This window comes from Trachemys scripta, chromosome 2 (genome assembly GCF_013100865.1).
Source record: "Trachemys scripta elegans isolate TJP31775 chromosome 2, CAS_Tse_1.0, whole genome shotgun sequence".
Lineage (NCBI taxonomy): Eukaryota > Metazoa > Chordata > Testudines > Emydidae > Trachemys > Trachemys scripta.
The window spans coordinates 107,245,778-107,262,427 of NC_048299.1; the positions used below are offsets into that span (position 1 = coordinate 107,245,778).

The following is a 16,650-nucleotide window of genomic DNA, read 5'->3' on the forward strand; positions in this document are numbered from 1 at the left end:
AAGGCCCAACAGCATTTTAACATGTTCAAGATGGTTTATTCCCCAGCTAGGGATGTGATGATCTGTGTATCCCTTTTAGTTCACTCCAATACTACACAATAGGTTCCAATAATAGTAAAATCCTAAATCCAAATCCAAATAGTGCATAATCTGTGGATCTGACGAGATCATACCAGGGTTTGGAGTCTGCTAGCAATGTGCATTTCTCTATCAGTCATCTGCACATTTGTCTGTGACACACATGTAAGCTAGTGTGCTGTTTAGAATTTACCTTGAAAGATGATAAAGATCAAACTGGAGCATACTTGAGTTACTATACTAATGTGTGTGCCTGGAGTACAATCTCTTTTTCCTGGTTAGAGGCTCCTGGCAACAAATATTGCTACTCTCTTATGTCACCTGCTCTTGGAAATCTACTCTGTGCTAGTAAGCCTGTTCTTTACTGGATTTATATGACTGAGAATCAGGGGTTAAAATAGATTGAAACAAGATGGAGGAGAAGCAACCCAGAAAGAGGGGGAGCTGTGCGGACATCACAGTGCTTTCCAAAGCTGGGGAGAAGACTGGGAGTCCTGCCTCTGCTATTAGCGGAGGAAGAACTGCACTCCCCCACCTCCTCCCCTTCTCCCCAATTTAATGCCTCCTGAGAACTGTAGGCTTGTTGGTAACTGAGATGTCCAGAATTTAGCCTTGCAGTTACCATGTCCACGTTCTGAACACTAGAGTGTAATACATACGCTTCTCCTTCCTGAGAATTGCTACAGCTACTGCAGTTTCAGTTTTATATAATTTTTTCATGGCTAAAATGAATGTGAAAATAGAAAGATCCACATTTTACCAAGCGTACAGAAAAACGGGCGAATCCACTGACTGATATGTTGCTACTTTACTGGAACATGTTGTTACATGCCATTATGGGGATATGTCCGAAGAGATGATTAGAAGCCAGCTTGTGGCAAAAACAGCTATACCCATGCATACATGAGTGATTACTACTTGAGCCAGAACTAACTCTACACAGAGCTATAGCAACTGTTAGCCAAATTGAATCTGCTATGGCAGATGCTAAAATAATTGCTTAGGGGACTATAGGCCATGTCCAAGTAGTTAATTCATTAGCAGGGCAATCTCTCCAGACTAGCATAGGAGTTGCAGACAAGATGGTGGTAAACCACACAGTAAGCACTGTGTATCCTCGTACCTTTTTGTTAATGCAATACATTGTCATGTTTCATTTAAGGATCTAAGGTGCATATATTCAGCTATACTAGATGCCCTGCAAAAAAATGCCCAATGTCATGGGGTTGGAAAATCAGGGCATTCTACTAATGTATGCTACAGCCATCATTCAGAAATCAGAAATTTTAAAATGAGTTTTCCCTTTTTTTGTTTGCTTTCTTCAAACATTCACACAGTATTTTTTGACTGGCACAAATGTTCACAGAAATACTTGCATGGGTATTTGCAAAAAAGGAATTTTAAATTTGCATATGCAAGTATTTGCACCACAAGCATTAGTGTACTTCTCAAATCAAGAAGCAGGAACAATACCATATGACTTGGCTGACCAATCATAATTAACAAATAAGTGCAATTCACACATGAACAAAAGCCCAATGCAAGATCTATGCATCACTTAAGTACTCAAACAGAGCTGAAGTAGGATTTAAAAGAGGCATATTGTGCTCTCTCTCTCTGTGCACGGTTGCAAATTTCACCAACAATGAATATGCTCAGAATCCTGTTCATTCTTATTCCGAAGAGTGTTTATAATGGCCCAAACATTATTGGATAACGTTGAACAGCAGGAGAAAGTTGTCATCTGCTCATCTACATTTCACAAGCAGAAAGAAAAACAAAACTGGTTGGATACATTATTTGTGGTGCATTATTCTCTCAACCCTGGTCTTGAGTTGGGACTGTTATAGTTCACCTCTCCCTGTTCATCAATTACTTTGATATTTGTACCTTAAGAAAACACAGCCCACTGAACTGCAGGGCCGCCCAGAGGGGGGGGGCAAGTGGGGCAATTTTCCCCAGATCCAGGGCCCCACAGGGGCCCCCACAAGAATATAGTATTCTATAGTACTGCAACTTTTTTTTATGGAAGGGGCCCCTGAAATTGCTTTGCCCCAGGCCCCCTGAATCCTCTGGGCAGCCCTGCTGAACTGATGCTTGGTTTAGCTGTGTCAATTCTGCTTGAATCTATCTGTAATGTTTTCAGAGAGCATAGCAGAAATCTAAGCTACATTTGGTGACATACCTAAAAAAACAAAACAAAAACAAAACAGTCCCAGTGCTTGGTAGTCTTAATGCACAGCACTCGAATACTTGCGGAGTTCTATATTGTGAAAATTTGCTTTGCTTGTAATAGAGCTTTTTACTACTTTAACCCCTTAGGTTGTTATTGGATTTTTGCTTCCACACAGGCACCGAGTGGCTCTACTTGTTTAGCAGCCATCTTCACCGTAAAAGACAGCACTGGTAGGGTTACCATACGTCCGGTTTTTCCCGGACATGTCCGGCTTTTCAGCAATCAAACCCCCGTCCAGGGGGAATTGCCAAAAAGCCGAACATGTCCAGGAAAAATACCGGCCGGGCACTTCCTCTCCCGCGGCTGCTCTGCTCCTCCCCTGACTCAGACTTCGGCTCTGTTTAAGAGCCAAGCTGCCCGAGCCAGTGCTACCGGCTTCGGGCAGCCCCCTTGCCTCCGGACCCCAGCCCCTGGCTGGGCGCTTCCCCTCCCGGGCTCCAGCTGTGGTGGGGAAGCGCCGGCCGGGGGCGCAGGGTCTGGAGGCTGCCCGGCAAACCGTGAAGCCGGTAGCGCTTGGGCAGCCCTTTTCGCGTGGCTGGGAGGGAAGAGGGGGAGTTAGGGCGGGGACTTTGGGGAAGGGGCGGGGAATGGGCGGAGTTGGGGTGGGGAAGGGGTGGAGTTGGGGCAGGGCCGGGGGTGGGAAAGGGGCGGGGCCAGGGCCCCGTGGAGTGTCCTCTTTTTTTATTTTTTAAATATGGTAACCCTAGCACTGGGCCCCACAGTTCAAACTGTAATACTGCACTGGTGCCCAAATAAAACTGAAAAGGGATGTGGGCCTCCAAACTGAAATACAGTCATTTGCCTTTATCTGTGAGAGAAGCTGTGTCCCCGGAACTACAAAAGCCTTCATCTGATAAAACAGTACAACATAGTCTAGCACAACTGATTATACAAAACAGTGACATAAACAAGATAAAAGTAAGCAGTAGACAAATACATGCCAGAGTGCTAATTCTAAGAATTTCAGAATGGTCCTTTTGAAAAAGTTTGTAGACTTAGGCTTGTACAAAAGAAAAGGAAAATCTAATTTTATCTCCAAACTTTACCATCCAAATATCCACACTGATCTACTATGCAGCATGAGTAAGGATGAGAATCTACTCCAGACCGTGGAACAAAATGGCCCTTCTATAGATGTTATGATGTGGATAAATATGGAAAGCTATCTATCTTGCACATTTACATCATCAAGAGAAGATCTGTGCTTGTAATTCTCTATAAGTAAACTTTTCAAAAATGCCTAAGTGTATTAGAAGCTTATGTCACATTGAAAGTCACTGGGAATCTAAGTGCTTAGGTCACTTTTGAAAATGGGATTTAGGATCTCAGGGCCATATTTTAAAAGATATTTTAAGTGCCTGACTCTCACTGAAATCAGGGGATACCTAAATACCTTTAAAATATGGCCCTAAATCACTTAAGGCTTTTTTGAAAAGTTAACCATAGATGAACCGGATTACAATATTTGCCTCTCTTTCAGCTGTTCATTACTACAAATGAGACTGGGCGGCCTACCATAGCATTAGAACACAAACACCGCAAGGATATGGGCCAGAAATCATTGTAACATAATCATAGGCTGTCAGTGCATATGGACTCTTTGGCAAAGTTACTCTAATCCAGCGGTTCTCAAACTCCATTGCACTGCGACCCCTTCTGACAACAAAAATTACTACATGACTCTGGAGGGGGGACCGAAGCTTGAGCCTGCCCGAGCCCCGTCACCCCGGGGCCAAAGCTTGAGCCCCACCACCCTGGGTGGTGGTGGAAAGGGACAAAGACAAAACCCAAGAGATTCAACCCCAGGCAGCGAGCTGGTAACCTGAGCCCCCCACTCAGGGCTGAAGCCCCCAGGCTTCGGCTTCGACACCGGGCAGCGGAGCTCGGGCTTGAGCTTCGGCCCCAGGGGAGTGGGGCTTGGGTTTTGGCCCCGGAGGAGTGGGGCTCGGGCTTCGGCCCCAGGACCCAGCAAGTCTAACACCCGCACTGGCAACCCAATTAAAACAGGGCCATGACCCACCTGGGGGTCCCAACCCACAGTTTGACAACCCTTGTTCTAATCACATTGTATTTGATGAACTAGGATGCTTTAAGGTGACACTCTCAATTGAAGTTTTGATACAGACTGATTTCAAAATATTTAATTTCTGATGCTGCACTCTTTAAATAGCATGCCCTGAATTTTGTTTTAATTCCATTAAAATATTATAAAGGGTTTTTCTGCTCCCCTCCTGATGTTTATAAGGGCTACTTTATTATGGGAAGAGTGGGCATCATCAGTAAAAAATTTTCTCGGGTCTTAATGTTACTTGTCCATGTAAGCAATTGCTGAAGTTCCCATAGGGATAAGAACATAAGAATGGCAATACTGGGTCAGACCAAAGGTCTATCCAGCCCATTATCCTGTCTACTGACAGTGACCAATGCCAGGTGACCCAGAGGGAGTGAACCTAACAGATAATGATCAAGTGATCTCTTTCCTGCCAACCATCTCCACCCTGTGACAAACAGAGGCTAGGGATCCCATTCCTTACCCATCCTGGCTAATAGCTATTAATGAAATTAACCTCCATGAATTTATCTAGTTCTCTTTTAAACCCTGTTATAGTCCTAGCCTTCACAATCTCCTCAGGCAAGGAGTTCCACAGGTTGACTGTGACCTGTGTGAAGAAAAACTTCCTTTTATTTGTTTTAAACCTGCTGCCCATTAATTTCATTTGATGGCCTTCGTTCTTATATTATGGGAACAAGTAAATAACTCAGGATTATATATACCTCTATCATATCCCCCCTTAGTCTCCTCTTTTCCAAGTTGAAAAGTCCTAGCCTCTTTAATCTCTCCTCATATGGAACCTGTTCCAAACCCCTAATCATTTTAGTTGCCCTTCTCTGAAGATTTTCTAATGCCAGTATATCTTTTTTGAGATGAGGAGACCACATCTGTACGCAGCATTCAAGTTGTGAACGGACCATGGATTTATATAAGGGCAATAAGATATTCTCCATCTTATTCTCTATTACTTTTTTAGTGATTCCTAACATCCTGTTTGCTTTTTTGCCACCTCACTGGCTGGATCCAGTTTTTATCAACAAGCAGAGACTGTAACCCTTTGGTATCAGAAATGGAAAAACTGCTACTGACACTGCAAACCCAGGAGAAGTTAGAATTCATAAGGAATTCAAAGACTGCAGGCCTCTCCGGTACAGGGTAGACATAGAACCACAGAAACAAAGGGCTGGAAGGGACCTCAAGAGGTCATGAAATCCAACCCCTACTCTGAGGCAGGACCAAAAAACCTAGACCATCTCTGACAGGTGTCTGCCCAATCTGTTCTTATAAAGGGGATTCTACAATGATGGGGATTCCACAATCTCCCTTAGAAGTCTGTGCCAGATCCTAACTACCCTGATAGTGAGACAGTTTTTCCTAATGTCTAAGCTAATTCTCCCTTGCAGCAGATTAAGCCCATTTCTTCTTGTCCTACCTTCTGTGGATATGGAGAACAATTGATCACCACCCTCTTTATAGCAGCCGTTAACATATTTGAAGACTATCAAGTCCCCCTCAGTCTTCTCTTCTTCAGACTTAACATGCAGAGTTTTTTAAACCATTCCTCACAGGTCAGGTTTTCTAAATCTATCATCAGTTTTATTGTTTTCCTCTGGACTCTACAATTTTTCCACATCTCTCTCTAAATGTGACACCTAGAGTTGAGCACTGTACTAGTGTGATCTGAGGCCCCACCAGTGCTGAATAGAGTGGAACAATTACCTCCCATGTCTTACATATGACAGTCTGTTAATACACTACAGAATGATATATTAGCCTTTTTTTGCAGCTGCATCACATTGTTGACTCATATTCAATTTGTGATCCGCTATAACCTGCAAATCCTTTTCAGCAGCATTATCGTCTAGCCAGTTATTCCCCATTTTGTAGTTGTGTGTTTGACTTTTCCTTTCTCACTGAAGTACTTTGCACTTTATTGAATTTCATTTTGTTAATTTCAGATCAATTCTCTAATTTGTCAAGCTCATTTTGAATTCTAATCCTGTGCTCCAGAGTGCTTGTAACCCCTTCCAGCTTTGTATCATCCGTAAATTTTCTAAGCACGCTCTACATTCCATAGTCCAACTCATGAATAAAACTATTCAAAAGTACAGGACCAAAGACTGATACCTGTAGGATCCCACTAGATGCACCATCCCAGTTTGACAGCAACCATCGATAACTACTTTTTGAGTATGGTCTTTCAACAAGTTGTGCACCCACCTTATAGCAATTTCATCTAGACCACATTTCCCTAGTTTGCTTATGGGAACGTCAGGTAGGACTGTGTGAAAAGCTTTATGAAAATCAAGATATATCATAACTACTACTTCTCTCTATCCACTAGGTCAATAACCCTGACATAGAATGAAATTAGTAGGTTTGGCATGATTTATTTCTGACAAATCCATGCTGGCTATTCCTTATAACCTTATTGTCCTCTAGGTACTTACAAATAATAATGGATCTACTTAAATTTAATAATTTGTTCCAGTATCTTCCCAGATATTGAAGGTAGACTAGCTCATCTGTAATTCCCCGGCCCTCTTTGTTCCCATTTTTAAAGATAGGTACTATGCTTCTTCATCTTCAGTGTTCTGGGACCTCACCTGTCTTCTGTGAGATCTCAAAGGTAATTACTAACAATTCTGAGATGGCTTCAGCTAGTTCCTTAAGTATCCAAGGATGAATTTTATCATTCCTTGCTGACTTGAATACATCTAAATTATCTCAATATTCTTTAACCTGTTCTTTCCCTATTTTGATTTCCATTCCTTCCCAATTGTCGTTAATATTAATCGTGTTGAGTAACTGGTCACCATTAACCTTTTTAATGAAGAGTGAAGCAAAACAGACATTAAACACCTCAGCCTTCTTGATGTCATCCATTATTAGATCTCCTTCTCCACTAATCAGAGCACCTACACATTCCTTCACCTTTATCTTGCTCCTAATGTATTCATAGAAACTCCTCTTATTGCCTTTTCTTTCCCTTGCTAAGTGTAACTTATTTTGTGCCTTAGCATTTCTGATTTTGTCACTACATGTTTGTGCTATTATTTTGTACTCCTCCTTAGCAATTTGCCCACATTTCCACTTTTTGTAAGATTCTGTTTTGATTTTCAGGCCATTAAACAGCTCCTGATAGAATAGTACGAGGCTAATATGGCTCTTTCTATCTTTTATTCACATCAGAATAGTTGGCAATTGTATGTTTAATATTGTCTCCTTGAGAAACTGCTAGGTCTCAAGAACTCTTTTTTCCCTTAGATTTTCTTCCCATGGGATCTTACCAACCCATTCTCTGCGTTTGTCCAAGTCTGCTTTTTTGAAGCCCATTGTCCTTATTCTGCTGCTTTCACTCCTTCCTTTCCTTAGATCAGGGGTCGGCAACATTCGGCATGCGGCTCGCCAGGGTAAGCACCCTAGCGGACCGGGCCAGTTTAATTACCTGCTGACGTGGCAGGTTCGGCCGATCGCGGCCCCCACTCACCGTGGTTCGCCGTCCCAGGCCAATGGGGGCAGCGGGAAGCGGCACAGGCTGAGGGATGTGCTGGCCGCGGCTTCCTGCCGCCCCCATTGGCCCGGGACGGCGAACTGCGGCCACTAGGGGCCATGATCAGCCAAACCTGCTGCATCAGCAGGTAAATAAACTGGCCTGGCCCGCTAGGGTGCTTACCCTGGCGAGCTGCGTGCCGAACGTTGCCAATCCCTGCCTTAGATCATGACATCTTTCATTTCAGGATTACTTTCTCCCAAATTGCCTTCCACCTTGAGATTTGCAACCAATTCTTCCATGTTGGCCAGACTCAGGTCTAAAATGGCTGCGCCCCTGGTTATTTCCTCCACTTTCTGAAAAAAAGACATTGTCCCCAATACATTCCAAGAATGTACCAGAAATTCTGTGTTTTGCCATATTACTTTTCCAACAGATCTGTAGTTAAAATTCCCCATTACTGCCAGTTATTTCTGTTATTTGCTATTTACACCTACACCCTACCAATATATTGAATATAGCCACAGTCCAAGTAAATTGTTTTAGTGGATTCATCCCACTAAGCCACATTACCTCTGTTCTATCCAGACAGAGCATCAGCGAACTCATTCTAATCTGGGTCAATGCCTTGGGTAGGCAAACAAGAAAGAGGCACCATCTGGATCTGATGAAAATGAAATGCAGAGTTGAATGTCCTGAGTATACAGATGGCACCATAGCCCAAACCCTCTCACTGTGTCTCATAATAGCCAGACGTATGTTGCCTGAGTGGAATTCTTTTCAGTCTTGAGATGAGAGGGTCCGTTGGGTGGATGAACAATTATTCCACACCAGCCTCCTGCTGACCTCCCAGAAAAGGAAAAATAGAGCCATAGAAAATCAATCCCATCCACCTTGCCAGATCCCACAGGCATGTCTGCAACATCTGTTGATCAATAGTAGAAAGAGGCAGTGGATGTAATAAAAACAACATGGACACTTACAGAGTGTTGATTAACTAGTTCCCTCCTTAGCTACCTTAGGGAGAGCAGGAAAAGAAAGCCCAGGATCAGTAATGGGCAGTAAATAACTGTAATCTCCTACTCAGGATTCCTATTCTCAAGGAGTTTGCAAAACTCACGTATTTCATAAAGAGCTTTTATAAACATGTATATAGTTTGTTTTTTAAGTAACAAAAAATTCAGATTTTTCTGAACTACCATACAGAAATTTCCAGAATAAATCCCCACTAGATAGGCCTAAGAACTGAATTTAATAACTAAGCTTAAGTTTGGATTTAAACTAGTCATGTCTGAACCAGGTTCTACGGCAGTTTGACCCGCCAAACCATGCTAAAAATATAACAGGAGAAAAGGAGACCCCCAGCCCTCAAAATCAAACCAAAACAAAAAACCTTTCAAGCCATACATCAGAAAGAAGCAGTGAAAGGAAATGAAATTAAAATACAGGTTAACATCAAACAGAAAACACCCCTCCAGCCCCACCCCATTTTTTCCTCGGCAGGTTACCTTTAAATTATATTTTGATATTATTCTCAGTTTTATGTTTATGCCAAACTTGTGGTTATTTGGAAATTACTTATATGATATTTGGTCTGTAGTGTAGTCATTCATTTAGAGAATTGGAATGGTCATTACTACATAACTGAGGTGAATCGGCTTTGAGTACTCATTAATGTGTAGTTCTACTCTTAAAAGTGACTTAAAATGGCATTTGGGGGTTCCATGTTTACTCAGTCATGCCATGGCACGACCAAGTTGGTCCCTGTTCACCCCAAACTGTACTTGAAGGAAGCCCTTTGCATGTGGTCCCCTTTTCTGATTGCATGGAAAGTGTGTTGTGCAGGGAGGGAAATCAGATGCCTCTAAGGCACAACCCTCCCCTGCCAGGGGTCTACCTTCTTCTACCCCACCTTCCTGACCTCATGGAAGCCTGTCAGCAGGTCTAGGATCCATATGAGAGGGATGAAGATTGAGCAGCATGGGCATGAGCAGGGGCATGCTGGGGGTGGGGACAGGGGATGTGAGTCCTCCCACTCTCTGGCTCCACCAAGAACCTCTGCAAAAAATAATAGAGCAAGGCACCACTGTGGCTAGGGGTTCCCTTTTAATGCGATTCCAAGGACCCTACCTTCCTACCTACCCCCGCTCCCCAAGGAATCTGTGCTAATCCCTGGAAATCTGCCAGATTTGAGGGCTATCCCTGCAAACTTTTCTACAGAGGGCAACCCCTCCATTGGGTTGATATGAGGGATCTGCGCCAGGGGATTCCCCACAAACAATTCCTCTCCCAAAACTTCCTGCCCCATGGCTTTCCTGTGGAATGGGGTATTGTCTGGGTCCAAATGTGCATTTTACAAGTACAAAGTGGCTCCGAAGGAGTTTTAGTTTGAAAAATCTATTCAGCTGTCAATTAAAAACCTTATATATCCAAATAGCCTGATCTGGTATGTGCAGTATTGCCAGGCCCAGGCATTCAAACATGACGACTCAGGCTCCAAAAAGTCATGAGACTTTAAGATAATAAATGTTGGGTTCTTTTTATCTGCCTTCATTGTTTGAGCATTTAGGGGTCACGTTTTCAAGCTTTTCTTCGCAGCCATGGGGGCTGGGAACTTACTTTTTTTTTTAATTACATGAGAATCTCAGCTTTCACATGACGCCAGAAGCTGAGGCTTCAAGAAAAACAGCAAAATGTCACAAGAGAGCTAGCAACACTAAGTAAAATATTCTGCTGGCACAATTTCCTCAGTGCCACTGACGTGGTAAAGGGCGTGTATTGTGGTACTGTATATTCAGATGAAAGGCAAACAGTGGTGAAAAACGTGTTACAGAAATGGAGGGAACAGAGCATAGTTACAGAGGGAAGCAGAGAAAGGCAGTCAGTGGGATACTTTGTTTGTATCCCCAATAATGTCCAAATTAATTAGAGTAACACAGTTGTGTCCAAATCTGTGGCCCACTAGGCTCTGAACTGTAGCTGTTGAGGGTGACTTTGTTAAGAAAACATGTTTGACTATGAATATGTCTTGCCCTCTGATTTATGTAGTTGAGTGTTTGAATCAGTCTCATTAATACTGAGAGGAGGTGGGGTTACCAGGTCCCCCTCAGTGCCAGGAGCAGCTCTGGTGTGAGCAGGGAGTGCTTTGACCAGTTGCTGTCCCTTTCTTATTGTATCTGCTCAGCAGCTCCTCCTGTGGGCATCATGTTGCACCGCAAGGAAGGGGAGAGGAGAGGGAGAAAAGAATACCTCTGCTTGATTCATCACCTGCAATCCTGCCAGACTGAGAGAGCCCAAGAGAGAGCAGGACAGGTGCTCAACTAGTTCTGCCTGAGCCTAGGGAAACAGAACTATTGATTGGGGACCCATGAGCTTTTTGAAATAATATGTTCATTCTTCCGGGTGAAAAGGTTAGATAAATCTGTAATGAAGTAACCAACAAGCTCAACAAGCTACCACAGTTAGCTGTTTGACAGCCTGCTTGAGGACTATACTGTATATCAATTTATTCCGGTCTGAAACTGCTCTGAGAGCGAACCTTCTGACACTGATGATGAATAAAATGATGTTACTACCATTCATGTAAAGGCAGCATGCTTCCAAATACACCTCTACCCCAATATAACACGACCCGATATAACATGAATTTGGATATAACACGGTAAAGCAGCGCTCCGGGGCGGGGGGGCTGCGCTTTCTGGCGGATCAAAGCAAGTTCAATATAACGCAGTTTCACCTATAATGTGGTAAGATTTTTTGGCTCCCAAGGACAGCGTTATATTGGGGTAGAGGTGTATCCCACACAGTAAAGTCCTCTTTTTTTAAAAATAACCCCAAACCTGTTATATTAAGAATGTATTCTCTGGGATTCAAACAAAACATTAAAATATGACACTTTTTTAAATGGCTATCTGAAAAAGGAAAATTCCTATGAGAAGAATCAGTTTCCAGTGCAACAAAAATGCAATCCAAACCAGCCCTCCCTGCAGATCAAGAAATCCAAAGAAACACATTTTCTGTGCATTAAAACAAATGCTCCCTTTTCCACTGTTAAAATAATTCCAGGAAACAGAAAGAAACATGAACAGCAAACAAGGGCTGTGTTTGTGCAATACCTAGCACAACGGGGTCCTGGTCCGTGACTGAGGTTCCTAGCCGCTACTGCAATAATACAAATATTATAACAACAGTAGCAGCAGCAGCTGAAGATTTCATTAATTTAGAAACAGCAGTGGTCCGATAAGTTGCATCAGAGTGGAAATCAGATTCAAAATACAGAAAACAGAGATTATATTTTAAAGATACTCTGAGTTTTAGTAAACTCGACTTAAAGGTTATGATTCTTACACTTTTTTTTTTTACCCAAAATGCTTTTTTTTTTTCCTCTTTGCAAAACTGAAATGATCTACACAAATCTTTCCAAGTCTTTCTCCTGCCTGAATTTTGAAGCTGAGATTTTGAAGACTGTCTATACTTAGACACACAGTTTAAACACAATCTCACTACAGGCTGTAGTTTGAAAAAAATATATATTGTATAATCAGATTGCTGCTTGCCAGACTTCACGCAGTAATTGACATATGTATATATGGATTTTGGCATGCATTCTGTAGGCAGCGTTTTGAAAATGTTGTACTACGTAATGTATTTATTTGATGTTTTCCCTACAAACAAGAAGTAACAGACCTTACATTAGGGTCCTGCAGACTGGAGGCCTTACTGGTATTTACAAATGGTGTCTCTTCTTTCCCCACCTGCTAAAGGAAAGAGACATAGTTTAGTATAATGTCAATATATTTATGGTACATAGTTATAGTTTTATAGTATGGTATATATTTATAGCATTTTATAGTATAATACATTAACTATATAACTGTTTCTACAAATTGTTTTGTTTTCCATTTACTTCTGTTGAGATTAATTTAAAAGTTGATCAGCTGCCGAATACAGGGCACAGTAGAATAGTATTGTGGGAAGATGATCTTTTTGGAAAAACACAGATATAAATGTATATTCCATAAAATATTTGAGCATAGGTAGTGGAACCATTGAAACCAAACATACCCCTTTTTCTTCTATTTAACCCCTCCCCAAAACTAAACTATGTGCAGATTATTTCCACCTGCATATCCACACCCTAATTAGAATCACCACGCCAAATCTCATAATTCTTCAGACACTGACAAATGAATAGAAAAAGTAATACCTCTACAAACAATTAGTCTCTACATAAAATCCACAAAAAGCTCTCCAATCCACCATTCCCCTACAAGCCAAAACCTGTCTCTCTTGTATACTTTGTTTACAAATGCTGGAAAAACAACTATGTATAGACATAATATTGCTTAAATGAAATTGCCAGACAAAGCAACACAGCAGCTAATTTGACTTAGCCGTTTATTACTCGTCAATGTAGATCCAAGACTCCAATATCCACATATCACCAGTGCAATATTGTACCTGGTCCCCATCCACTCTACTAATACTGTCTACAAACACTAGAGTATCTCCATATCTATAGTAGACTAGAGGGTCAATGACTTTACCTACTGTATTTAAAGGATAGAGAGGAGTTAGTGCATACAATATATTACCTATTGTATTAATTTTTTATTGTTTATTAAAAACAACAACACTTAACATGTAGATATGTTTTTTTATACTTGGAGCACTCTAAGTATTTCCAATCAGTTTTATAGGTTAATTATAGATTTCTAAAGAAAAATATCTATACTACATGTGTGGTTCACAATTGGGCTGGGTATGGGACATAGCAAAATTAATTCTTAAATTTCTGACTTTCAAATGTTTAGGTTTTTTTCAAACTACAACCTGTCGTGAGGTTGTGTTTAAGGTCTATATATTCACAATCGAGCTCTGTCTTAAAATGTTTTTCTTTAGGGAATGAGGGGGGAAAATGAATCACAGTTAATGTAGGTGGGTTTCAGAAGTTAGTACTTTGCTCTTTAATATTTATGGCAGGTGGGGATGCTTCACGTAAAACTGCAGTATTTCTGAATGTTGAAAATATGAATGCAGCTGTCAGAGACTTAACACAGTCTCTTCTGTCCAAATGATAATATCTTAATCATGTGCATTATGAAATGATAATTAGCTAGTTTCTTACTATTTGACAAACCAACTCTTTAAAAATCACAAATTTTACTTTATTCCAATATTAAAATTACCAAATTGAAAATGGGGAGTGACCTGAATTTTAAGACGCACTTGAACATAATAATAGAAAACAAAGTTTTCTACTATTACTGAGAATGGAGCATAGGAAGATTACAAAAGTCAGCAATTATAACGGCAAATGAAATTATTAGAATTCCATCTACTTCAGCAATATAAGATGAGTGTCGCCTTTAGCCAGCTATGGGAGGGATCCAGAATATTACTGGCTAATAATGGTTTCCCCCAATCCCGTGACAGTAAGATGACATCTACACTTAGAGCTAAGGGTGTGATTCACAGCTTGTGTAGACATACTCATACTTGCTCTCAGTGAGCTAGTATGCTAAAAATAGTAGGGTAGTATCAGTAAGCAGAGGCCTGGGCTAGCTGGCACGAGTTCAAACCCGCCCAGACCCCCTGTGTATGCACCCGTGGCGGCTAGTCCATGACGTTGCTCATGCTGCCCATGCTATCATAGCTACAATACTATGTTTAGCTCGATGAGAGCTAGTACAAGAATACACACACAAGCTAGGAATCACAGCTCTAGCTCCAAGTGCAGATGAAGCCTTAATCCCAAGGCCATTGCTACCTCTCCAGCATGGATCTACACTGGAACACGGAGCCAGCTTAATGGAAGGTCAGGAAAAAGGAGTATTCTTAAACACTATTTTCTACATATTGAGGGCTTTTTCATTATTATTTTCATCTTCTTCATTATTATTTTATGCTCTATGGGATAGAAAGTAAATATTGAAAGTGGGTATTGTAGAAGAACAGACCCGGAAAGAAGTTCTACCTGTAAATTATATTACTGAGAAGGGCTCCAGCAGTCTGGAAACTGGGTTGCTCCTGTTTTTGCAGGATCAGGTAGCTAAATCAGTCAGCTGACAGAATGCTTTTGGCCTTGTTTCCTTCTTACATGGCAAACCACCCTCACTAACCAGTGAGCAACTTCCTCAGCGCATCTGAAAGCATCTAACCCATAACTTGAAACAAGCACTATATACAAGGTAAAATTCCCATAGGAGTGTCCAGATTGTTGGAGCTCCTGGAAGAAATGCAAATGTTATGACCAAGATTCATCTTTCTGTTCAGGGACACCCAATAATCTGAAAAAGGAGTTTTGTTTAGAACCACCCAATATCTGATGGGAAATTTATGTCAGCAACTAGCCAGAGAGGTCCCTGTGGACTACTAAGCTCAGAGGCTCTGACAACCACACAGTAATGATGTATGAAGGCAGAAATGCAGCGACATGTGGCTGCTCAGCAGACTTATTCCACTGAGGCAGATTCTCTCTCTGCCCAGAAGTCAGCCACACTAAGAAGAGAAATGAGCTTTAATGCCTGTGGGGTATGGCAAGCCATCTGGTACATACGCTTCCTTTGGACACAGTGAGATCCATTTAATTATTACCAAAAGGGAAACAGCCTGGCCCTTCTTGCAGCCAGATTATAGGAGAAATAGGGAACCCAGTACTCCACGCTCTTTGACACTATGGATCCTAATGCCATCCATAGAATGCCAGGCTCTTTCCTTACCTGAGACTGGCCCAGGGCAAAGAAAAAGGAAATGAATGTTCTGATTTCAATGAAAAATGGTTTGGCTAAAACTGCCAACAGGGCAACAAGTTACTTTATCATTGGGGAAAAAACAAGACAAAGGAAGTGACAGGACAGAGGCACTAGCTTGCATGCTCTCCACAGATAAGTGATTGCCAAGAAAAGCTACTATTATTGAGAGCCAAAATAAGGATTCTGAAGGGAGAAGTCCAGAACTTAAGAAGCACCAAACTTAGACTCCAGTTGCTGAAGCAATTGGCCTAAATTTCACTAAATTCTACACTTCTGATTTCTAGAGATGCTGACCACCCACTGCTCCCATTGCTGCTGAACCAGGGTTTATGACGTGCCCTTCTTTAGGTTCTCCTCTAAGCACAAGGAGGATCCTCAACCACAGCCTGGAGGTGGAGGGAGAGTGGGAATCCGATATCTAATGCTCGTCTAAGAGTCCCACTGATATAGGAAAGCTCTTAGGAGGAGTTGGGAGTGTTTTCTGGGAATGAGCCCATGTCTCCCAGCAGCTGAAGGACTTGCCTAGCAGACAGAGTCTGCATAAACCTGAGCTTCCTCATTACGTTGGTGACCGTTTCCACTGTCTTTTAAAGGGAAGACTGTCCCCTGTGGAGGTGTCAAATACAGCCCCTGAATGGACTCTTTATTGTGCAGGGCTGAGGATCCACCTACAAGCTGTGTGACTGTGATGGAGAGGGGCTGGAGGAGCACACAAGGTTCACCGCAGTAGTCAGTAGTCTTTTCTATGACTAATTCAGACTAGGACTTAGGCACAGGAGACCCTGAAGGGTGACACTGCAGTGCAAAAAGAACAGGAGGACTTGTGGCACCTTAGAGACTAACAAATTTATTAGAGCATAAGCTTTCGTGGACTACAGCCCACTTCTTCGGATGCATATATATATATATGCATCCGAAGAAGTGGGCTGTAGTCCACGAAAGCTTATGCTCTAATAAATTTGTTAGTCTCTAAGGTGCCACAAGTCCTCCTGTTCTTCTTTTTTGCGGATACAGACTAACACGGCTGCTACTCTGA

At 41.9% G+C, this 16,650-nt stretch overlaps 1 protein-coding gene across 2 annotated transcripts in view; it reads right to left on the reverse strand.

The window, feature by feature from the left end:
* The window catches only part of EPB41L4B (erythrocyte membrane protein band 4.1 like 4B), a 258,354-nt gene that overhangs the window by 56,095 nt on the left and 185,609 nt on the right, over window positions 1–16,650 (reverse strand). The window contains exon 19 of one of the 2 annotated variants that reach the window (XM_034761377.1): window positions 12,547–12,614. In XM_034761377.1, coding sequence (XP_034617268.1) covers window positions 12,547–12,614 — 68 coding nt within the window. Of the gene's footprint in view, window positions 1–12,546; window positions 12,618–16,650 lie in introns of both variants that reach the window. The other variant, XM_034761376.1, reaches the window with a different exon arrangement.